This window comes from Doryrhamphus excisus, chromosome 10 (genome assembly GCF_030265055.1).
Source record: "Doryrhamphus excisus isolate RoL2022-K1 chromosome 10, RoL_Dexc_1.0, whole genome shotgun sequence".
NCBI lineage: Eukaryota > Metazoa > Chordata > Actinopteri > Syngnathiformes > Syngnathidae > Doryrhamphus > Doryrhamphus excisus.
In genome coordinates this window covers 6,773,526-6,798,044 of record NC_080475.1, presented here as the reverse complement: position 1 = coordinate 6,798,044, position 24,519 = coordinate 6,773,526, and the positions used below count along the sequence as shown (strand labels likewise).

General features: G+C 45.4%; 3 protein-coding genes across 5 annotated transcripts in view; all 3 read right to left on the bottom strand.

Moving 5' to 3' along the window:
- The window catches only part of pklr (pyruvate kinase L/R), a 28,181-nt gene extending 20,858 nt beyond the window's left edge, over positions 1-7,323 (bottom strand). The window contains exons 1-6 of the transcript XR_009131946.1: positions 5,336-7,323; positions 5,106-5,261; positions 3,550-3,764; positions 862-1,065; positions 624-793; positions 384-550 (exon numbers count right to left, since the gene is read on the bottom strand). The gene's annotated coding sequence lies outside the window, so the exon portion shown is untranslated. The remainder of the gene's footprint in view (positions 1-383; positions 551-623; positions 794-861; positions 1,066-3,549; positions 3,765-5,105; positions 5,262-5,335) is intronic.
- Positions 7,324-8,041: 718 nt separating this feature from the next.
- Positions 8,042-15,931, bottom strand: LOC131137606 (dual specificity protein kinase CLK2-like). Of its 3 annotated transcripts, XM_058085750.1 has the most exons (14): positions 15,787-15,931; positions 15,374-15,464; positions 15,236-15,302; positions 15,049-15,165; positions 14,575-14,741; positions 13,454-13,548; positions 12,623-12,752; positions 12,458-12,540; positions 12,312-12,391; positions 11,828-11,918; positions 11,606-11,748; positions 9,055-10,750; positions 8,831-8,973; positions 8,042-8,199 (listed from the first exon to the last, which is right to left on the bottom strand). In XM_058085750.1, exons 1-12 carry the CDS (start codon positions 15,850-15,852, stop codon positions 10,738-10,740), a joined length of 1,143 nt encoding a protein of 380 aa, XP_057941733.1. In that variant the 5' UTR covers positions 15,853-15,931; the 3' UTR covers positions 8,042-8,199; positions 8,831-8,973; positions 9,055-10,737. The 3 variants fall into 3 exon arrangements, with proteins under 3 accessions (XP_057941733.1, XP_057941731.1, XP_057941732.1); XM_058085748.1 differs by having other exon boundaries at positions 9,055-11,748; XM_058085749.1 differs by having other exon boundaries at positions 8,831-8,967; positions 9,055-11,748.
- A 667-nt stretch (positions 15,932-16,598) lies between these two features.
- Positions 16,599-24,469, bottom strand: LOC131137604 (meiotic recombination protein REC8 homolog). Its single transcript, XM_058085743.1, has 17 exons — positions 24,210-24,469; positions 23,172-23,240; positions 22,863-23,005; positions 22,701-22,776; positions 22,522-22,636; positions 21,572-21,641; positions 20,754-20,821; positions 20,442-20,520; positions 20,245-20,350; positions 20,056-20,179; positions 19,479-19,683; positions 18,606-18,772; positions 18,479-18,521; positions 17,452-17,530; positions 17,316-17,387; positions 17,133-17,242; positions 16,599-16,747 (listed from the first exon to the last, which is right to left on the bottom strand). The coding sequence occupies exons 1-17, from the start codon at positions 24,263-24,265 to the stop codon at positions 16,644-16,646; spliced, it is 1,686 nt and encodes a 561-aa protein (XP_057941726.1). The 5' UTR covers positions 24,266-24,469; the 3' UTR covers positions 16,599-16,643.
- Between the last annotated feature and the right edge of the window lie 50 nt (positions 24,470-24,519).

Here is a 24,519-nt window from a genome sequence, read left to right as displayed (position 1 = left end):
GGGTGGTTAGCATGCAGGACACACAGCTTGGAGACCCGAGTTCGATTCCAAATTGCATATAAACGTAAGCGTCCCTCCAGTGTTTTGGGTACCTTAGAATCTCCTTGACGGACTCATTACTATTAGCAGTATCACTAGCATTATTTGTAGTATTGTATTAATATTAGTATTTATATTTTTTAGTTGAATATTTTATTATGTATAAATATACTCTGTATAAAGATTTATTTTTTTATTTGTGGTGTTATATACGTAAATATTGATTAATTAGTGGTAGGTTGCACGGTGTTCGGGTGGTTAGCATGCAGGACACACAGCTCGGAGACCCAAGTTCGATTCCAAATTGCAAATACATGTAAGCGTTCCTCCAGTGTTTCGGGTACCTTAGAATCTCCTTGACGGTGCCTTTAAGGAGCGGGGCCCCCTGCAGGGCTTTGAGAGGGTCCCCACCCGCCTGGGCCAGCGACACCCTGAGCTGCTGCCTCACCCTGTCCTGCACGGCGGGGTTCCGCCCCAACTCAAACAGAGCAAACTGCAGTGGAACCGCCGTCTGGGGACACAGCACACGTCAACACACACATATGTCAACACACACACGTCAACACACACACACACACACACACCGTGTCCACAGCTCCAGCCATCAGCTCAGTGATGTTGGCCTTGATGAGGTCTCTAGAGAGCTGCCCTTTCTCCAGGAGTTGGCCCAGAACCCCCTGGTACGGGTCCCCAGCGGACCTTGAAGCCAGCTTGGAGGACAGGTACTGGAAGCCCCTCTGGATGCTGGCCTCAGCTGGAAGACCACCACGTACAGTGAGGCAGATCCAGCAGACGTCCACGGCCCTTCCGACGCCATCCTACCTTGGCTGAAGATGTGGTCCCACGCTGCGGCGTGCTGGGTCCACAGGGGGGCGCCGATTCGCTCCAGCAGGGGGGAGGGCAGGTAGAGGAGGGGGGGCGTGGTGGCCAGCATTCTTTCCACCGCCCAGATGAACTTCTGAGACTCCAGGGAGGACGTTGAGGAGAACAGGCCCATGCGCTCCCCGTAGAGAACATGGCAGCTGGCTGCACGGGGGAGGGGTCAAGGGTTAGCTAGCTTTCAGTTCTTTTATTGTTGTCTTCTTCTGGAGACCTAGCTGGGACCCTACGCTAGGACCTTGTGGTTGTGTGATAGGACCTTCCAGCCATGGGTTGGGACCTTCAGAGGGGGAGGGTCTTTGATTCTGGATTAAGACTTTACGATAATGAGCTAGGTCCTTTTGATTCAGACCTCGGACCTTTTGATCATGAGCTAGGTTCTTTAGATTCTAGAACCTTTTGGACTGACTTTAGGTCTTTTTTTCTGGGCTCGGAAGACTTTTTGATTCTGGGCGAGGACCTTTTGATCATGAGCTAAGTTCTTTTGATTCAGACCTAGGACTTTACAATAATGAGCTGGGTCCTTGTGATTCTAGAACCTTTTGGACTGACTCAATGTCTTTTTTTCTGGGCTCGGAAGACTTTTTGATTCTGGGCTAAGTTCTTTTGATTCAGACCTACGACTTTACGATACTGAGCAAGGTCCTTTGGATTCTAGAACCTTTTGGACTGACTCTAGGGCTTTTTTTCTGGGCTCGGAAGACTTTTTGATTCTGGACGAGGACCTTTTGATCATGAGCTAAGTTCTTTTGATTCAGACCTAGGACTTTACGATAATGAGCTGGGTCCTTTTGATTCTAGAACCTTTTGGACTGACTCAAGGTCTTTTTTTCTGGGCTCAGAAGACTTTTTGATTCTGGGCTAAGTTCTTTTGATTCAGACCTACGACTTCACGATACTGAGCAAGGTCCTTTGGATTCTAGAACCTTTTGGACTGACTCTAGGGCTTTTTTTTTCTGGGCTCGGAAGACTTTTTGATTTTGGGCTAAGTTCTTTTGATTCAGACCTACGACTTTACGATACTGAGCAAGGTCCTTTGGATTCTAGAACCTTTTGGACTGACTTTAGGTCTTTTTTTCTGGGCTCGGAAGACTTTTTGATTCTGGACGAGGACCTTTTGATCATGAGCTAAGTTCTTTTGATTCAGACCTAGGACTTTACGATAATGAGCTGGGTCCTTTTGATTCTAGAACCTTTTGGACTGACTCAAGGTCTTTTTTTCTGGGCTCAGAAGACTTTTTGATTCTGGGCTAAGTTCTTTTGATTCAGACCTACGACTTTACGATACTGAGCAAGGTCCTTTGGATTCTAGAACCTTTTGGACTGACTCTAGGGCTTTTTTTTTCTGGGCTCGGAAGACTTTTTGATTTTGGGCTAAGTTCTTTTGATTCAGACCTACGACTTTACGATACTGAGCAAGGTCCTTTGGATTCTAGAACCTTTTGGACTGACTTTAGGTCTTTTTTTCTGGGCTCGGAAGACTTTTTGATTCTGGACGAGGACCTTTTGATCATGAGCTAAGTTCTTTTGATTCAGACCTAGGACTTTACGATAATGAGCTGGGTCCTTTTGATTCTAGAACCTTTTGGACTGACTCAAGGTCTTTTTTTCTGGGCTCAGAAGACTTTTTGATTCTGGGCTAAGTTCTTTTGATTCAGACCTACGACTTTACGATACTGAGCAAGGTCCTTTGGATTCTAGAACCTTTTGGACTGACTCTAGGGCTTTTTTTTTCTGGGCTCGGAAGACTTTTTGATTCTGGGCGAGGACCTTTCGATCATGAGCTAAGTTCTTTTGATTCAGACCTAGGATTTTCGATTATGAGCAAGGTCCTTTTGATTCGAGAACCTTTTGGACTGACTTTAGGTCTTTTTTTCTGGGCTCAGAAGACTTTTTGATTCTGGGCGAGGACCTTTTGAACCAGGACGATGTCTTTTGATTTTGGGCTTGGACCATATGAACCTAAGACTGGTCCTTGGGACTGTGGGCTGGGCTAGGTTCTATGGTTGGTTAGAAAGGGTCTTGTTTAGTCATGGGCTAGGCCAATGAGATCCTTGTTGGTGTGCGCCTCCTTCCATAGTCGCGTAGCAGACAGGAGATGCTAGCTACTGACTGGAGTCATGTTGGAATGGATTTGGAGATTGTACATTTCCTTCCTCCGTCTGTCAAACGCAGCAGCAGCAAGCAGAACGGAGAGGATGGACGGGTCTATTCCTGAAGCGGCTTAGCACCTTGTGAGGTCTGACAGCGGCAGAGTCAATAGCCCCGCCCTTTCCGTCTCCTTCATACACGGCAGCTTTGGCACTTGCGAATGCAGCAGCAGACGTGCTGCAAGAACACGCCGCCTCTTTGTGTCATCTATTTTTAAAAAGCTGCGTGTTTAGCTTGACCCCACGTGTGTGGAATATGCTAAGCACGCGTGTATGAGAGCATCTATGGTGCATTCAAGTGTCTTGGTGAGAAGTCATGCTGAGTGAACGGGCAACGATTGCTTCTTTTGACCCCCTCCATGATAGCAGTCCCATTAAACCTCAGCACTGATGCAGAATTGGACTGAAGATGTCCTAATTGAAATGCATGCGTCTTAAAAGTCAACGAAAACGAAAGTAAAACCGAAGGCGTCTTGCTGACCTTCCAGTGCAAAGCGGAAGAGGTCGGGACTGGGGTCCAGCGTCAGGCCGCGGTCGCCCTCCTTCCCTCTCCCCTCCGCCTCCACTCTGTCCTGGAGCATGCGGCAGAAATCCCTGGCCACCTCGTCCAGCAGGGGGACGAAACGCCGGACGGCCGCGCTCACCATCACCTCCTTGTTGAGGAGGAGGCGGTCCGAGCGCCACTCCTCGCCGTTCCTGAAGAGGAAAGAAAGCGGCAGGAATTTATTGTCACACCTTTACATCTTTTTTTACTCGTATATTCATGACTTTGTTCTAAATGTAGGACTTTTTTTGTTTTTTCTTGTAAATGTACAACTTTGTTCTCATCGATTTATGAATTTAGTCTAGTAATATGATGACTTTTTTCTGCTTATATTTATGATTATCGGTCTAAATTAAATTTTTTTGAAAGTAAATGTATTATTTTATTATTCTAAATGTTCAACTTTTTACTAAATGCAAGTTTTTTTCTAGTAAATTTGAGTTTTTTCCTCCTATATTTTAGATGTTATTGCTGTAAAAGTACAACTTTTTTTCCTCGTATATTTTTACTGCTTTATTGTTGTGACTTTTTTTTGTGAAATAACTTAATTGTTCTAATTTTACAACTTTTTTTGTTGTTAATATCCTGCCTTTTTTGGCTCACATTAAAAAAATATGCAATTTTGAGGAAAATGTGATAAATTGATGAAAAAAGTCTTAATATTATCATAATAAATTCATAAATTGATGAGAAAAAGTCTTAATATTATCATAATAGTCATAAATTGATGAGAAAAAGTCTTATCATAATAGTCATAAATTGATGAGAAAAAGTCTTAATATTATCAAAATAAAGTCATAAATTGATGAAAAAAAGTCTTAATATTATCATAATAGTCATAAATTGATGAGAAAAAGTCTTATTATCAAAATAGTCATAAATTGATGAGAAAAAGTCTTAATATTATCAAAATAAAGTCATAAATTGATGAGAAAAAGTCTTAATATCATCATAATAAAGTCATAAATTGATGAGAAAAAGTCTTAATATCAAAATAAAGTCATAAATTGATGAGAAAAAGTCTTAATATCATCATAATAAAGTCATAAATTGATGAGAAAAAGTCTTAATATCAAAATAAAGTCATAAATTGATGAGAAAAAGTCTTAATATCATCATAATAAAGTCATAAATTGATGAGAAAAAGTCTTATTATCATAATAGTCATAAATTGATGAGAAAAAGTCTTAATATCAAAATAAAGTCATAAATTGATGAGAAAAAGTCTTAATGTGATCATAATAAAGTCATAAATGTATGAGAAGAAAGTTTATTTTTCCTCATCCATAAATGACTTTATTCTAAAAACGTGAGATTCTTTGTCAATGTCTTCATCCATGTGACCCGAATGAGGGCGTAATGACCAACTATGACGTAACTATGGTGTGAAAGCTCAACGCTTGATGGCGACCATCACCAGTGACGCATAAAGACCAGTGAAGGTCCTGTGGAACATCTGAGCTTTATGAGTAAATGATATGAGAAATGCTAACTTGAGGAAGACTCCCTTGCTGTGCTGGCGGGTTTCTCGGTGCGTGGCCCAGGGCTGCAGGATCATGCGTCGCGGGTAGAGGCCTTCCGAGCGGTACAGCTCTCCGACGTCTCGCGGTAACATGATGTTCACGCTGCTTTGGGTGCCCAGGTGCTCTCTTGTCGAACACAACGTCAGCGTCAATGTCAACGTCACATTCATACAGAGGAGCTTCATCGGGTGCGTCCTTACCTGTAGATGGGCCCCAAGGTGTTGAAGGAGCTCTCCATGTGCTTGTGGAGCAGCCTGAAGCGATCCTCCCGCCAAAACTTCACCAGGTTGATCCATCCGCTCCTCCCCGTGTGCGGGATCTCCTCAAAGCTCCTCACCCGTCCGTCCCCTCCTCGACGTCTCTGCCCTTCTTTTGCCAGCACCGTCCCTTCTGCGGCTACGCTGAGGGCCCTTGAAGGAGCTCCGCGGCACCACCGGCCCCCGACGCACGCTCTCGCCACGTTGGACATGCTCCTCTGGGTCGGGAAGCCCAGTGTGAGGTCCTGTTTATGGGAGCCTCCTTCTCGTATCCTTGGATGCGCTCCATCGCTGTAGGACCCTCAGATAGGAGGTGATGATTTACGGACGTGAAGGTGGCAAGTTCAAGAGAAGCACAACAATGTGTGTGTGTGTGTGCAGAAACGTAACAAGAGCAGAGAGGAAGTCCAGTCGGGCTTTATTTCCATGGTTTCAATTTCACATCCAACTCGAGAGGCTGACTTCCTGTCTCCAGGAGCGTCTTTGTCTCATGTCTCCAGACGCTGCAGTCCACACAACGGCAGCATTGTGTGTACTGCAGCGTTAAAAACACGTTGCTGACGGGGTACCGCAAGGTCACAAGACCTGAGTCAATAGAAATCGTGTTGCCGTGGCAACCGGCTTGCAGCATCACACAAAAGATGACATTTTGGAGTTCAAACTGAATCTTCTCGGAAAGAAATATGCGATTCGTCAGACGCCACGATAATGATGGATGGCAAAAAAGTGTCGTGATAACCATAGAACCAGAAAGGGTCTGGCTGCTCAGTACTAATCTATCAACAACATACAGTACACATTCATAGCAACTCGTATGAAACACCACGTGGGGGCAAAGTCGCTCTGCAAACACCTTCCTGTCCCTGCACCCCCACACCGGTGACCGGGGGTGTCCAAAGTACGGTCTAGGAGCCATGTGTGGCCCGTGGCATAAACTCAGAAGAAAACTACAAATAAACAAAAAAAAACCCAGCAAAAACAGAAACGTCAGCAAAAAGTCAAATATGAAGTTGTGGTATAATGGAGAAAAAAAATCAGAATTTTATGAGAATTACTTTGTAATATTATGAAAAGAAAAAGATGCAGTTTTTTAAAAAGTTGTAATATTATGACAAAAACAAAACAACGCATCATTTCTTGTCATTTTTGACAAATTAGGTTGTGGGAAAAGTTATGATTTTGTGAGAATAAAGTCAAAATATGTCAAAAAAGGCATCATCAAGAAAGTACGTAAAGACAAACAGCGGAAATGGGGAAAAAAATGATGTCATTTTAGGAGAATAAAGTCCAAATATTATCATATAGAAAATTGTCTGTTAATGTCTGTCTGTCATTTTAGTAGCATAGAGTTAGCATAGCATAGAATATTAAAATGAGAATCCAACAAATCAACATAAAGTTAAGTTTTGGGGGGGAAAGTTATTAGAAGACTAAAGCAGAATCAATGAAAATATGGAAATAAAAGAAAATGAGCCAGTAAAAGAGCAAATATGGAAAGAAGTAGATATGAATAATATGCCTTTCACCTCCATGACAAAGCTGAGATGTAGTCTTTTTCGTCAAACAGATAAAACCTCTCAGCACGTCTGCATCCTTCCGTTCTTCACCCTGTGGCCCTCAGCGGACAAAAATATTTGGACGCCCCTGGCCTAGACGGAGCAAGCAAACAAAGAGCGAGCGCTTAGGAATCAAACACCAAAAGTGGGATTAGCGGAAGTGTATTTCTACACATGCGTGACAGTATTTACGCTCCTGCTTCCCGTAGATTGCAGCCAGTCCTTTAGTTGTGGCGGCCCGACATGAACAAATGTGGACCACCACAAATACATTTGCTAAGGTTAGTTCTCAGTTAGTTCATTATTGATAAGAAACACAAACGGCCCTACAAAGGGCCTAAGGACTAACCAAGTACACATGATAATAAAGTCTGGGTCACATGACTTTGCAAGCGTGCCCCCTGTCAGGTGTGGGGGTGGACGTCTTGCCGTGTTTGGCCAAGCTGAGGCTTTGGAAGGCGTGGAGCAGGTTGAAGCCGTCGTCCTTCGTCTTAGTCTCGGGGCGGACGAGCTTGGACAGCTGGCGGGGGAGCGACACTTTGCCGCCCACGGACCTCAGGTGGTTGGCGTCCTTGGGGTTCTGTCGCGGGAGGGAACAACGCTATCATGAGCCAACATCTGCATCTACCGAGGTTGAAGCAGCTGATGGACCATCACTTACTTCAGACAGCTGATATTTTCTCCTGAAGTGAGCTCTCATTGCTGCTCTTTCGGCGTTCTTCTGGGCGTTCATGGCTTCACGAAGCTTCCTGTGAGGAAACAAACACAAACACTCAACATCCCGAGACCCAGCAATGGGTTTTTATCCTCCATCAGCGACATTTATCTGCTGGTATGGATTTCCCAAGGTCTTCTGTGGTGGACATGAGGTGTTAATACCTTTTAAGGCTTTAAGTGTAGGCTACAAACGATGTGCATTACTGCCACCTAGAGGTCTGAAGTGGAACAGCACGGGATGGCACATGACCTTCATCGGAGCAAGCCCATCCATCCGCTTACCTCTCCTTGTCCAAGTCGGCCTGGTAGGAGCGAATGGACACCGCCGGGTGTCTGGGGTCAGCGTTCCGCGGAGGAGGCGTTCTCGCCGACCTGCCGCATCCTCCTCTTCCTCCCCCGCGTCTCCCTCTCTTGCGGCTGCTGCGTCTGGCGCACAACTTCCTGGCCCCCAGACCTCCCACGCAGCTGCTCAGCCTCCTGACGGGCGCACGCAGGGACTTCTTCACCCTCACCACAGACTCCATGATCATGGCCCTGAAGACCAACAAAACACCATCACCGTGGAGAGTCCCACATGGAGAAGCACTGGAATAGATACTTGAACCTGATACGAGATACTTGACCTGCACTAGGAAGTAAATAGCAAAGCGTTTTTGGAGTTAGTGCAGTGAAAACCTGCTTTTTAACATGACTAGAGCCCTCCAGGCATGAAATAACATCCCTATATGCATCTTTACACTCCTATTATCCACTATAGTAGACATAACTGCGGATAATATGCCAATAAAGACATAAATAAGACTTAGAAGCAGAGTGACGGGCACAGAGGAACAGGAAATGATGTCTGGGGTTCAGATGTTGCGTGTCTGAGCGAGCGTTCCAGTAACATTACTGACCAGTGCTAGCAAAGTATGAATCCGTGCTAATAGGGTAAAACATACGTATGTACGTATGTATGTTCCACTGTTAGAAAGCACAGCGTTTAGATTCACCGATGCCCTTTGAAGGCACCATAGTGTGGGAGATGCAAATGTGTACTGTAGGTTTGAGCGTCAAATATCAATTACACACCGTTTTTTTGTCATTGATTGGCTGTCCCGGAAAGACCCCCCTGCCCCCTTCCCCCAGTGCAGGGCACTGTTGCATCCAAGTAAATGGGACTTACTTATTTCTGCTTGCTATTGTGCCGACAGGTGACAGAGGCGTGTATCGTGGTGCTCTCCTCGACTCATGTTGTGTTACTCTGATAGGTCCACCTCCGGGTGCTTGATCTCAGCTGCAGACCTGGACCTGGATCTGGATCTGGATCTGGACAAGGACGGCAGTCAAATATGCAGCAGCAATGAAATATGAATACTAATGGGGAGTCCCGTCTCGTCTAAGTCTTACCCTTTCAGGTGTGCTCAGTTGGCAAAAAGGCTCACAAGATAAATCCTGATCCCGCCAGATGGCCTCCACCTCCACCTGTCAATCACTTTTTAACACTGGCAGCCCAACACCTGAGCAAATAACAGATTCTCTTCGCAGGACGCTTGTGGTGCTTCCCGCAGTCCGGGTGGGCGCTGCGTGTCTCCCGGTGGACGGCGGTAGTGGACTCCTAGGAACAAAAGAACCCTTTCGCCACCCCCCCTCAACTCTCCTGGACGGATTAGCGCTTAACACACTTAGTGACGGAGATCTCGTTAGCCGTGGCAGGGAATGCTCTCCATACTCACGTGTTGACAGGAGACATCGGTGATGTCATACGGGACTCAAACAAACACACCCGACATCGGCCTGCTGCTTTTTAAGCTGCCGCCCTCCACCTGTCAGCTCGCATCCCAAACAGACATCCGTGCATCCGTCCGTATCTCCTGCTTAGCCTTTTTGGCTCACCAGGAAAACAAATGGTTACAAAATACAATAACTTCCCACAAATGAATAAAAGGAGCTACAAATAAATATATTCAATAGCCAAAAAATATTAGCCAAAAATAAAATAACTACAAATAACAAATTAAAAGACACATTCAAACATCAAGTGCTGAAATGTATAGGATATAAAATATGCACAAATACAACTAAGAAAATTGACATTCATTAAAAAGAAATAATATATAAAATAGCAAACGGAAATAGCCACAAATAAGGACAAATGACATAGCTCTGTAAGAATACAAATAGTAAAATAAGTGCAACTCATAGCCACAAAGGAACAATATATTATCCCAAAATAATCAATATAATATAAAAAAAAAATATATAAAAATAATCAAAAAATAATAATCAAAATAATCAAATAAATAAGCTATAAAAAATGGCTACTAATTATTTTTAATGAATGAAATGAACATGGACTTATTCATTCATTCATTTTCATACACAGGATGTTTTTTTTTTAATCAAGCCAGTAACATGAAATGGACAAAAGTATTGGGACAGCCAGTGAAGAAAATATGCACTTTTGAAATGGTCCTCTTTCTACGTCTGTGGGAGCTAGTGGAGCATTATTAATATAGCATTATGAATAAGTGCACTGCGTGTGTGTGTGAGAACCACAGCTACCATGCCAATGTGCTAAAACGAGCCACTTAAAAGGATTCTCTTGTGGCTCGGTGATCAGCACGTGCCCCCCCCCCCTTTCCCCCCTCCCCAGACAGACTGAAATGGGTGAGAAATGACGTGAGGTGGCGACCCAGTGAGGATTTGCAAATAAAAAGGCTGACTGATGTGAGCTCCTTAAGGTGAATTAGCAGCACATAACACGTCAGCGCATGTGATTACACACGTGCTGACGGCTGCGGCATGACCAAGCAACGCTCACTGGAGGCACGTTGGGCTGTCGGGCTTATCACTGGCACTCCGGGCAACGCAACACGATTATACATAGCGAGGCAGCATCCTCATCTTGCAGTCTCGTTGCTTAGCCACCTCGTAGGAACAATAAATAAATGACGCATGATGTTAGATTACGTTACCTTTCACACCGCACGGCGACTGGCGACTGAGCCGGCGTAGGCCAGCTGAGACAGGCAGACATGCCGTGGGGACCCTTGCCTTGTCATTTTAATCATCAAGTTATTATTTTGATATTTAACATGCATCCCTAAATGGAAGAAAGAAAGAAGCAAATTATTTCATAGATAAATGTCTACTAATCAAATGAAAAATGGCTAGCGTTTCTCCCACCGCCAGGAATAGAATGACAAGTGGATGAAAGGAGTGTGTACACACACACACACACACACACACACACACACACACCAAGGTTATAAGTCAAAAAACACATTGGTAGCCTTGTGAATGTGACCTCTGCACTCCATCAATATGCCACAGTCAATGGCAGCTAAGTGAGCAGTGTGTGTGTGGGTGTGGGGGGGGGGGGGGGGTATGGGGCAGCGGTTGGGGGGGTGCTTTCCTCCTCTTTGACAAGCTCGCTGCCATGGATCAAAAAAAAAAAACAAAAAAAAAAAAATGAACATCATCTACCCAAGTATCAGATATGTAAGTAATACTCAGTCCTACCAAAGTATCAGATACGCAAGTAATACTCTGTCCGACTCAAGTTCTACCCAAGAACAGGAAGTCAAACAGACACTAAGGAAGTTATTCCCAAAACAAATCCAGCTTTATTTGTACCCGTTCTTTCGGCATCCTTGCTCTGTATTCAATATAAAAAATATTGCAAAGAAGAAAAATCATCCTCTGCCGGATGTAGTGGGGCACTGCCCCCCCAACTCGCCTCTAAGCAAAGCAGCGTCTCTATATGGGCTCATATAGTCGGCTTTAGCTCCTCACGGTGGAACCTAACCTGGTTTCCGGGATGGCGCTAACTACAGCCGCTATGCAAATGATGCGTGATGCTGTCATCATGCTCGCCAACCAATGACTGGACTGCACACCCTCTAGTGGTCAAGCTAGCTATCTGCTCATACTGGAGCTGTTTCTGACGGCTGCCCACCTTGCCGGCTGCTGGGCTCGCGTGAAGAAAGGATGGCTCAGAGCGGAGGAGAGGGAGATGCGCTTTGAGGGCTCATACTCCAGCATCTTCTCCAAAAGGTCAAAGAAGTGGTGGTGTTCTCTCCCCTGCGAGAGAAGGTACCCCTGGTGGGGGGGGGGGGGGGGGGACACAAACAGACACCTCCAGCGTTTGTCCACTTCAGCTTTGCAAAGGTCGGCTCACCCGTAGAGGCTTGCACTTGGCTTTCACGTATCGACCCGACTTGGAGCACTCGTTCCAGCTGAGGTGGCCGTGATGGAAATACGTCTGCTTCCTGGACAGAGAGGGTTTTGCTGCGTGAGTCCCGTATTTCGGTCTCGTATTTCCTCAAATAGTGAGGGAAAACTGAAGAGAGTAGCAGGCAATGAAATTCAACATCAACAATTCAACATGTGGACAAGAGGAAAAAATGAATTAAAAATATCAAAAAATACACATAATACCTTGGTTAGCGTCCGCCTCAGTTAGCATGTTTCATGGTCAAAGTGAAAAATGTACACAATAATTAGAGTTTGTGTGCATTCTCCGGTTAGTGAACAATATACGATACTGTCAGTAGGCTGGGGTAGGCTCCAGCATTTCCATGCTAGACTATGGATAGTTTTTGCATCTTTGTGGGGGGGGGGCCTTAATTTAAGGATGATCAGAGCGGAGGCTGTACGGTTACCTGCTCCTTTGTATCATTCTTGGAGGAATGGCTCCCTGAATGTGCTCCATCATGGCAAGATGTTCCTTGTTGTCATGAGTCTGCAGAAACACATCTTAAACACAGGCTCACCCCCCCCCCCCCCACAGAGGTAGTTGCAGACAGACCTGGTAGAGCGTGAATCCTTGGTAGTACTCAAAGAGAATGCAGCCGATACTCCACACGTCGCATGGGTGACTCCACCCCAACTCTGCAGGAGACGACAGGAGGGCGCTGGAAGAGCAGCCAAGACAGGGCCAACCACTGGGGGGGGGGGGGGGGGGGGCACTTACCCAGTATGACCTCTGGGGCCCGGTAGTGACGTGTGGAGATGACGGTGGAGTGGTGCTCCTGCTCGAATGTGGCGCTGCCGAAGTCCACAAGGCGCACCGTGGTGTCGTTGAGTCTGCGTTCGTTACACTTCTGCAGAGAGGACGGACACCCGTTGGGGACGCTGGCACACGTTTGGTTCCAAATATAATTTCCACATACCAGGAATTGGTAATAACTGACAAATATGCAGCATATGCGGACCGTGTCTTGAAAGTGACGTGCTTGTATCTTTACGCTTCGCTGGTGATGTTTTTTCATCACGCTCATGCTCTGTTCAGCGGTCCTTGAATGCATCGTCGTTCTGTGACGTCAGATGCTAAAAAGTTGGTCTTCCGCAGTCAATCCAGGTGAATTATCATTCCTTAGTGGAGCGTATCTATGCATTTCGGACTTGGTGCTTAAGAAGTGTGTCAGGATTATTGAGGGATTAAACCTGGATTGTGTTACAAATGAACAATAGTAGTTTCTGGCATTGAACCTAATCTCATAATTCAAGAAGAGAAGGCATGTTTATGGCTCATGTAAGGATTGTAGAAGATGGGCAAAATTCCATGCTGTGTTCATGAACCGTTGAGCAATATAAGGTTGCCTCCACGGCAATGATTATTATTATTCAACACAACACATCCTCTTTCCAAACTGACAGACTTTGTCACAATGAGGTCCCTGAACACAACCCACACCTTTCTTTCGTGAATAAACACAAGATGTGTCTCAATACTGCGAGTGGGCGGTGCAGACACGTTTGAAGGTGGCAATCCCGAGTCCCTTCCTCCATTTGTGCTTCTAACCTTGTCAGCGTTGTAAACCAGGGAATAGCGGGAGTTGACGAGGAGGATGTTCTCTGGCTTCAGGTCGGTGTGAGTCAGTCTGTTGTCATGGAGAACTGCAGTGGAAGAGGGAGGATGGGGAGGAGGGGTTAGGTGGAGTTTTTTTCAAAAAGGAAGTCAACACCCAAGCCTGTCTTACATACATGCAGTGTAAGTACAGTACATCATATCACATTTACATTTTGCTGTTTCTTTGGCCTTTATTTTTCTTCCCTTTTTTGATGGCAAAGTGTGATGATCACACAGGAAATGGAACTTCTTGCAACGTAGTAATGAGTCTATCAATTATACACTAATTAATTAATTTAAAGACTGATTAATTTCAGCAATGTTCATAAACTGCCACTAGGTGTCAGTATCACATTGCCAAGCCCCCAAACAAATTGAAACCCCGTTATGCTTGGAGGTTTTTCCTTCTTCTTAACCTCGCCGCGTACCTGCAGATTTGTTGCCCATACATAGTTTTTATGGTAACTTAAACAGGAAGTGGTTTGATGCCAGAAGAGGCAGCTATAAATCCAGCAGGAGGCGCATTTTAGAGTCTTGGGAGTCTTGTTTGTTTTCTTCCTCTCTCTCAACCAAGAGGGCTCACTCTGTCTCAACACTTGGGCGTGTTGGTTCTATAGCAGAATGAAGGGAGTGAGTGAAGCCTCCTGTCAGTCATTCAGGCTCTTCGTCCCGGTTGGGGGAGGAGGTGGGGCTGCTGGGAGTGCACACGCTAATGGTGACAGGCCTAACTACTGTTCTTCACTGACTGCCAGTGTTCATTTTTACTATGTAAACAATAAAAAAGCAGAAACTAATAAAGCAAATATTATGATGCTTTGTCACGTATGTGTCGTTTTTAGCGTCAGCGAACGCAGCATGAATTATAATCAGACACCCTTAAAATATCATAACATCCACAATATGTGGCCTCTCTGCCTCTCCAGTGTGTTGGCTTGGTTTTCTTTTGCAGTCACATAATCCGCTTCCTGACATCAGACACGTTTATCCAGCAGTAAGGAATATAAAGTAAGGAATATAAATAGCAGCATTTGATAAAAAAGTGGCTCGGCAGGGCGTAAGGCAAGCGGACTCACAGCTGACGGCGCGGCAGATCTGCTGGGCCATGTGTCGGACGTGGTGGAGCGGGTAAGGCAGGAAGTTGTTTGCTCTCTGGAAGTCGAAGGTGCTGAGGGACAGCAGCTCGAAGGCGATGCAGATGTGGCCGCGGTAGTTGAACCAGTCCAGCATCTGCACGCAGTGACTGAGTTGGGGGACGAAGACAACAAGAGAAATGAGATGACAGAAGACACCCACCATTCTAGCTGGGTGCTTTCTATCTCTTTGGGCTTCTAATGGCATCAAAATAAACACTATTCATAACCCAAAAGGCATGCTGGGTAACTTCCTGCTGGGAAAGTGTGTGTGTGGTTTCCCAGCATGCCTTGTGGGTTATAAAATAGTATTGTTTTGCATGTTTAATGGTGCTTAACATTCATTCGCATATTCCGTATGATGTGTTTGGTTGCACCGTGAGTGAGGTCAGCATTAGAAAGGATGGAACTACTCACAACATTCTGCCTGGATCTTTCTTGCTGATCTTCTCCAGAACATGGATCTCCAGTTTGGCTGCTTCTCTGTACTTTTCCATGTTCTTAATGATCTTCAGAGCGATTCCACGTCCACCTCTGCAGACAAAGTACCACCATGTCACTCCCTACACTCCAGCTCAAGATAAATAACTTCATTTTTTGGTACCTGCCATGGTCCAAACATTGCACCACCTTCCCAAAGGTCCCCTCCCCTAGCGTGTCCTGTATCTCGTCTGTGTGAGGAGCCGACTATTATTGTCTTGAAGGCGACAACAGACTTCACATGGAGTGAACTGTGACCTACATCGCTCCTCCAGGATGTCCCCGTTCCTGTACAGCAGATGTCCGCTCTCAGTGTCCCGGTCGATGTCACCCGCCGCTTCAACGCTGCCTCGCTGGAAAACATTATTACATCACATCAACAACAGGGGTCACTTTAATCCACAACGTGTTTGTGGATTAAAGTGACAAAAGTCTTGTTTGTGGCTTCAAGTGACCCCAGCTTGTTGACAAAGGTCAATAAGATGTGACATGTGACCTCTTTGGAGGAGTCAGGGCTCTATTTCCATCCACATTCTGCAACTGATATTAATATCAGAGGCTGCAGTAGCGTGTGCGTGCACAGGATTAAATAATAAATGCTTGGCCACTTTACGTGCACACGTGTGGGGTGAGATGAACAGAATGCATGAATGTGGAAAAAGGGGAGATACTCACAGACAAGCAGAGGCAAAGGCAGTCCAGGAAGGTTTTGTACAAAGAGTGCAGCTCCGTCTTCCCCATCGTGCACAGCACCTCTGAAGGGAGGATGGAGGGCAGGTGGAGGAAGAGAAAGCGGACCACCAGGAGAGGAATGGAACAAAAAACAGCCAGGAGTGTTGTCAGAGCAAAGCAAAAGTGGAGTGCGGACAAAACGGGTAAAAAGCCAATAAAGCCAAGAAGGCGACTCAAGACAAGAAACCAAGGGCAAAAGTGAGAGGACAAGACGGGACGGCGCTGAGACTAAGAATAAACCTGGGTGGCAACCCCCCACCGCCCCCTCTGAGTGGAGTAAGAATCAAGATGAGGGAGATCCAGTTTCACTTCAGTCTCCTCCTAGCACCTCCTTAACCTCGCCTGTGTGTTTTGCCACACCTGTCCTGCCGGACGTAGCATGCATGGCCCAAACACGCAGCTCACACGCTCTTTATGGGCCGTGTGTTTGGAAGGCCACGCGCCACATCAAAGGATGCGGCGGTTAAATAAAAACGAGAAAACTTCACTTTTGGAAAGAAAAATGTTGATTTCAAAGGCAACATAACACAATTCCTCGTTAGCATCTTATTTCAATTCAATGCGACGAATAAAGGCATATCTTATCTTAACATGAACCACAAGTTGCATAAGGCAGGGTTAAATGAAGCATGAATGAGAAGTGGCTTAAAACAGGAATAAAAACATCAGCAACAGTGAAGCATGAATGAGAAGTGGCTTAAAAGCAGGAATAAAAACCACCAGCAACAGTGAACCATGAATGAGAAGTGGCTTAAAACAGGAATAAAAACATCAGCAACATAGTGAAAGGTGAATGTTTTTCACAGCGGCAGAAGGTCCTCCTCATAGTTGGGACCGGGAGTGATCAAGATGTCCCCATAAGGGGTGTCCTGCTCCACACGCAGCTTCCTGGACGACAGAAGACCTACAACACACACAGAAATATTAACCGTTGCAGCGCCCTCTAGAGGCTTAATGAGTAAAATAGATTTGCATGGTGTTATGTTTGTTTGGTTGGCTGACCTCACTTCCTGTTTGTAACCTCTATATTCTGTTTGAATATTTGGAGTCTTTATTTGTGTTATATAGCCATGGAATACATCATTAATCTAAAAAGTATGACCACTTTGCCCCAAAGAGGCATCTTAAGACTCACCGGCCATATCATTAGGTACACCTGTCGTCATCCAATTCAATCCAACACAATAAAATAACACATAAACTAGAAGCTTCCTCCAAAAAAGTCTGCCTATAAACATCATTATCATTATTGCATCATATCTTGGGTATTTTTCTTCTGGGCGTCTTACCGAGGAGCATCTGAAAAACATTGCTGACAGTTCTGCGGTCGGCCTCCAGAGGCAGGAGCGTATGAAAAAGCACCATGCGCTCCTGCTGCTCCTCCAACCTGGACAGCAACCTGGACACAGCAAGCATGCACACGCTGTTGTTCCCGCAGAGCCAGCCTGAAGAGGCAGGCCGGGATTCTTTACCCCACAGACTTTGATGCCATCCCCAGCTCGTCCCCCTCAGGGATGTCCGGCAGAGTGGAGACAGATCTGGACCTGGCGGGACACGTCCGTGCTTCAGCTCCAGCTCTACGTACTCATCTCTTTGTTTCAGACTCACCCGTCTTGACCTGCAAGGTGCACGCTGGAGATCTCCTCAGAGGACTCCCGCTGGGCGGACACCTCCAGCAAACCAGGCCCTTGACACGCACACACATGAGAGCTAAATGCTAACATGGCACTCGTTTTAACATAAAGGCCATAGCTAGCATAGGTTAGCACAGGGGTGGGCAAACTTTTTGACTCGCGGGCCGCATTGATATAACAAGATTTCCGGGGGAGGGGGGGGGGGGGGGATTATATATTTTACACGTAACATTCCACCTGGTATTATTGTATCTGTAAAATTGTCATGCAATCTGCTATTATTATTTATGCTTTTATATTTATATTTAAATATTTAAAAAAATAATAAAATATAATAATTACAATAAAATTAAAATAATAATTATTATATTATTATTATGTAAAATATGCAAATATAACAATATTATTATATATAATTAATATAATACTTAGCATTAATATAATAAATATAATAATCATAATAGTTATAATAATAATATAATTATTATTTTAATTTTTATTATTATTATGTGCTTGTGTCTCTTTTTTCAGGAGCACTTTGTAAACAACAGACCATGTCAAAAAACGAAATTGATACAACCATCAAAAGGTTGGCTCAGGCCATGATGCCAGGTTGTATGTTGAGTTTAAATTAAATACTTTGGAAAGATTGGGCGGGCCGTATTCAAACACTTGGCGGGCCGGATGTGGCCCCCGGGCCGTAGTTTGCCCACCCCTGGGTTAGCATATTCGCTGAGGAAAAACAAAACGATTCCACGTCTCGAGCTGACTGACAAATTGTGGGCTGAGCGACTTGATTTTAACATGTGTAGCAAAGCCTGCCATCCTAAAACTAATATACACGGCTTGTATATTAGTTTTATATTTCATGTCTGCCCATCATCATTTACATAAATAGCAGCTTCTCTTCCAATACATATAAATCATGAACACACTGACGCCCGCTGTGAACGCCAACAATTTAGGACGACATTTGGCCTCCAAAAGTCTGGTATCCATACCTGAGACATCACCCGTGTCCAGTTCTGCCGCACCTACGGGGACCTGCAAGTAGACACACCTTACTATCATTCTTGTCCTCCACGTCGGGCAGGACCACGTCCACCCCCCCGCCTCCACGGGGCGTACCTCAGGCCTCGGTAATTCCATCTGCTCCTCCTCCAAGAGGTTGCGCGCTCGTTCGTGCTCCGAATCGCTGGACTCGGTTCCTCCCTGTCCGGGACGTAGCTCAGTACCGTCGACGGGCGTGATGATGGCGGCCTGTTTCCATAGCGACAGCAGCTCTTCGGGCAGGTCTGCAGACAGGGAGGGGAGGGGGCGGGGGAAGAAATAGCTGGGTGGTTTATTTTTGTAAAGGTTACGGAGGTCAGCTTTGAAAGAGCAGCAGGTGTGGAGGGAGGGGGAGCAGTGAGGAGGGAAGAATGGGAAAGACCAACGGGAAGAATGGGAAAGACCAATGGGAAGAATGGGAAAGACCAATGGGAAGAATGGGAAAGGCCAATCCAAATGCAAATTGTATTTTTCAAAGACTTTCAAGACCAGCTACTGGAAGCGTCAAAGAGACAAAATGGGAAGAAATGATCACATCTGCTTCTTCCTACTCCTTTTCAGACATGATGGCTTGTCCGAGTGAGGAAAGGTGATGCCCTTAGATGATGCCGACAAATAAACCATGAGCATAACCTCACGTCTTCTACGCCGCTTGTCACGGGTGGGCTGGAGTCTACCCCAGCTGACTTCGGGTGAGAGGCAGGGGTACACAATAAAAGACAAGATTTTATAGCACTTTTCAAGGCTTCACAATCAAGTGATGATTGATTTACTCCCCAGCTACACAATGGTGGTGGTAAACTACATCTGGAGTCACAGATGCCCAGGGATAGTCCTGATGGAAACATGACATTCACTCCCATTCGTACACCAGTGTGGGCAGCCCTGGAGGCAAGGTGGCCAAGTGGACAATTTCGAGTCTCCAATTAGCCATCTTGGTGTCGTACTGACCATTACAAGGCGCACCAAACAGCTCGTCGGCTGACTTCCTCCTCTGCGACACAGGTGGGAGGAGCGTCGGGGCCTTGGTTTCCATCTGAGGGTCCCGCATCTGCCTATTCATCGTCTCCTCGGAGATCTGCGTCTCCGGGTCGAAGAAAATCAGCTGCCTGCGGCTCCTCCGCTCTGGCATTCCCACCCCCGGGAGGGGCGCAGCCTGGAAGAGTGACAAGATATATTCACATATATGAAGGATTTCTAACGCTGTTTGGAGCTCAGCAGCGAACCAACAAGAAATCACAGAGATTCCCTTGGAAAAGTCAAAGCCGAGGTGGAACCCGGCCGAGGGATCACAGTCCCACTTCAAGGCATCAAACAAGGACTGCAGTTAGAAAGTGATGCGATGAGAAGCGAGCTAAATAAAACAACACAGCCATTAGCAAAGTTGATTCCATCTTTGGAATCGAACGTTGTGCCACCTATTTTTTACCATCACTATTTTCAGCATATTACGACTAGGGATTGACCGATGTTTTGTTTTTGTTTTTTTTTCGAGCCCACGGTCAACATGAGCCCCTCGGCTTCCTACCTTAGTCTTGGGCCTTATGGCTGCAGTTGCTGGCGTGGGGGGCTGAATAGGGGTCAGCTCAGCTTCCCCGGGTGGAGGTGTTCCTCTGGGCTCATCCTGGCTGGAAGAAGTCAGTGGCGGCAATCTGAACAGAGACGCCACCATATGAGCGTGTGCAGGCGTGCCCTCGTGATCGGCGCTTGGCTTTACACAACAGTCGGTTGCGTGGGCTCTCTGTCCATCTCTCGCCCCCTCGACGGCGCCCTCGCTTGCTCCACCTCTGCTTCCGCAGGAGCCCCCCTGCTTCGGTCACTATCTGTATTTAGAAAATAAAAAGAAACACACCAGAAGTCAGTGGAAGGTCTTCGTTAGGAGTGTCTCCAGTCATGGAGGAAAGGTGGGCTCACCCCCCAGGTAGTCGTCGGGTTGGGCCATGAGCAGTTCCAGTGTCGCTGAGACGTCGCCTGCTAGGTCTGGACTTCCAAACTGCCAAGAAGGAAGCTGTGGTTTAGCATGGTGGTGTGGGGCTGCATGAGTGCTGCGGTTCATGGAGGGGAAACATGAATTCCAACATGACGTGATGATGCAGAGCTCGGACATGAGGAGCCCAAACACACCATCAACACGGTGCCTGGCTGAGGAAGTACGGTATCTATCTATAGTGGTACCACAGAGGGGGCAGGGTACATGACGATGGGACCAGTAAGGGTGCTTGGTACCTGTGCCACAGGGCCACGGGGCAGCTCCGTCTCTCTCAGGGTGATTCTTTCTGGCAAAGCAGTGATATCTGGTATAGGAAAAGAAAAAGCGGTGTTGCGTCATGAAAAGAAGGGCGACCACGCGTCATCACACGCAAATCACAGTGGCGTACGGCCGCCCGTTACTTCGGGTACGGTGGCAATTTCTTGGAACGTGAATGTTCCGTGAATCCGAGCCTTGAAGCATTGATCGCTGGCTAACAAGGCCACTTTGGGTTTGAAGGCTGCTTTGCTTGTCACCATGGCAACCTCCATTCACCATTAAGACGCCGGCAGCTACATCAGGGGTGTCCAAAGTGCGGCCCGGGGATGTCAGCAGCACATTCTAAAAATAGAATTGAACAAAAAAACTAAAAAAAATGTAGAAATGGAAAAATCAGAAGTAATTTTACAAGAATAAAGTCAAAATATAACGAGAAATGTCATTTTATGAAGAAAAAAATGAAGTCTTTTTGAAACATTACTGTAGACGTTGCTCCGGAGTCCAAGTCGCAGGACCAGCCAAACCATGAAAAAAGGTCCTGCTTAGGGTGTAGTTTGAAAAAGATGGTCAATAACTTATTAGCATGTCTACATTTTCCACTATGCTGCCCTCTCTGGGAAAAGCCTTGGACACCCGTGGTGTACGGTGGCGCAGTGGAACGTGGCGGAAATTACTAGATTCCCAAACATATTTTGTGTTGCTCTTGAAGGACGTGCTAAAAGATATAGTAGTGAAATATGAGGTAATAAGAAGTACAGTAAGATGTATAGTGACGGTCACTCATGCTTATTATTGCCTTTCGGCGTGGCCAAGGGGCGTGGTGTGACATCATGTGGAGATGCCCTCTGCAGGTGAGTCTCTTCCATCTGAGAGGAGAAAAAAAAAGATGACAGGACTGAAATGATTCCATGAATACTTTAGATGCATATTACTGCAGATGACAGCTGCTGTCGGGATGCTATCATACCTCCGCTAAGCCCCAGCAAAGCACACACTTTCCCATGACGTTAGACCCCCCGCTTTTCGCTGGAGTTCCCTTTGGGTAATTGATACGGCCGGATAAATATCCGTTTTTGACACCCGGCTCCGTCCTCACCCGCGAGCTTCACATTGACCTTCTCCTCCGATAAATGTGACTGTTGTCATACTTCTGCTCCAGAACGCCGGCTTCACTTCTCTCTTCAATTACCATTACTCACTGGTGCATGTATGTAATGTGTGCATGTACTGGAACTCCACAAAAAACGTTGTTCTTGTTCGGTACATTTATCCTTACTTGTACATTACGCTATCATGTGTTAGCATGCTACTATTGCCAGCATACTTGCAATTTTTCCTATTTAAATAGGTAGACACTTATAGAAACACTTACCGCTATCATGCTAGGTGTTAGCATGCTAACATGTTAGTATTCCTAGCATGGTAACATCAGCATAGTAGCATTTTTTGCCTTTTTCATAAGTAGACACTATTATGCTAAGTGTTAGCATGCTAACAACGACATGTTAGCATTGCTAGCATGCGAACATATGCATACTAAATACATTTTTGCAATTTTCTTGAACATGAACTAAAGCAGACACTTACCGCTACCATGCTAACATACTGTAATTATGCTGACATTTTTAGTATTTTCGGAGTTATGCAGGCCTCACAGCTAGGAGACCCGAGTTCAATTCCACCCTCGGCCATCTCTGTTGTGATCTCTAATGTGGACATTTATCTGCACATCTTTGTGGACGGTACCTCCAAAAGTGCGTTGAGATTCACCAGGCTGTCGTCCATCACGCCAAACAACGGATCAGGCGCTCCTTCGGCCTCCTCCAGGTGAGCCAGAGCATCCGGGAAGAGTAAAACTTGTCTAGGATGACACTTAAGTTACTCCATAGGAATTTTTGTGTTCGAGCCCGAGCGTCCGGACTCACCTGCCCTGGTCCTCCATGTCGAGCACTTGAAATTTCTTCTGCTTCAACAGCTGACTCAGGATGGCCTGGACCTCCTCTGGAGGAGGAGGATGAGAGCAAGTTAGATGTTGGTTAGAAGACAAGCGATGGAAGGTGCTGCGAGGTGTGTATCGGGTTCCTTACGCAGAAGAATGGCACACTGGCGGTGGAAGACCAGGACGACGCCGTACTGCAGCTGGGAGGACAGGTAGAGGGAGAAGCGAGGTCGCGGCAGGGTGGGATGAAGAGGCGGGACCTGCTCCAGCACGTAGTCCATGATGTCCTCACTGTGAGGGCACCATCGGCGCATTAACGATAGTATCGCAATATAAGACTTCCCCTAAACAACAACAACAACATTCTCTACCATACACAGGGCCTCAAGACCAGTTCTTTTTCTTCAAGAACAGTTCTTGAAAAGAGCTGTTACCTTATATTCAAGAAGGAACTTACCAGGTGCGTTTAACGTTGACTTTCAGGAACTCCCGGCGAGGGACCCTGATGCCCCCGGTGGCCACCAGCCTACGGTACATCAAGAGGGCAAACATCCATCAGCTTCCAGCCTGCCGTTTAGTAGGTACTAGTAAGAGTATCATCACCACAAACCAACACTCAATTCTGCCTTGGATGAATTGACTTGCTCTCTGGTGACAACATTAGGTTCGCCTGACTAACTTAGCAAGCAATCTAGCAAACATTCTGCCTTTACAATAAAACTTACAAATGCATGGTTGGAGACAGTCGCAAACAAACATAATTTGGATTTTTCACATCCTAAAAGAAGTGGGCGAACGCTCCGTTTGCTCTTACGGTGCAATTGCTCCACCTAGAGGACAGCGTGGTAAACTGCACTTACACAAACAGTGACAAAATGAAACGATTACTTTCATCATACATGCGAAAAAAAGTCTTTTCCGCTTCTCCTCATTCGAGACGCAGGCACACATGGTAATATAACATATATTATATGTATACCTTTAAAACAACTTAAATACGTCATGACGTCACTATTAAATTGATATTGATAATACCCTCGTGAAAGTACTTATCAATATGTAGATCGAACCGATCACCTCTCCACTTACCAACCTTTTTCCATCGATGCCTGTGTGCACCAACATATTTCACAAAACCAAATGGCTCAAAATAGATATTTTAAAACACATATGACCTTACAAATACATTTCTATCCGAAACAAAGCCGATCCATATTAAAATACAGCACGTGCATTCGCAATTATGGCTAACCTGCACGTGGGAATGCAATATAGTTGCAATATAGTATATATGCAATATAGTAAGGTCTATATTTATACATACATTCAAGTATTAGCTTGCATGACATCATGAATACATGCTAGTGAAGTTTTTTTGTCGAATAAAAAACTAAAAAACGTGATGGTAGACTAATTTGGGGAGAAATAGTTGATTCGTCACAATTCAATGGTTAGCTAACATTTTTAAATAATGAATAGAATTTCTTTTACTCACCAAATTGTCGAGAAACATCCAGTGTGTCGTCGTAAAACAACACTGTAGTAAAACATCTTGGTTAAATCTTCCAGAAAGTGAATTCAAAGCGAAAATGTCTTTTAGCTAGGTGTAAAGTTACATTTCTTATTGAGGAAAGCTTTAAAAAGGAAAAAAAAATTATGTTGCAGTATCAGGCTCTGTGATTGGTCTATCTTAGCGGGAGACTAGCTAAATGTATGTCATACATTTAGCTAGTTTTCTCCCGCTAAGCCCATAAGAGGATTTTATTTTACTATTTTATAAAACAAAGATATGTTTTTTTAAATTA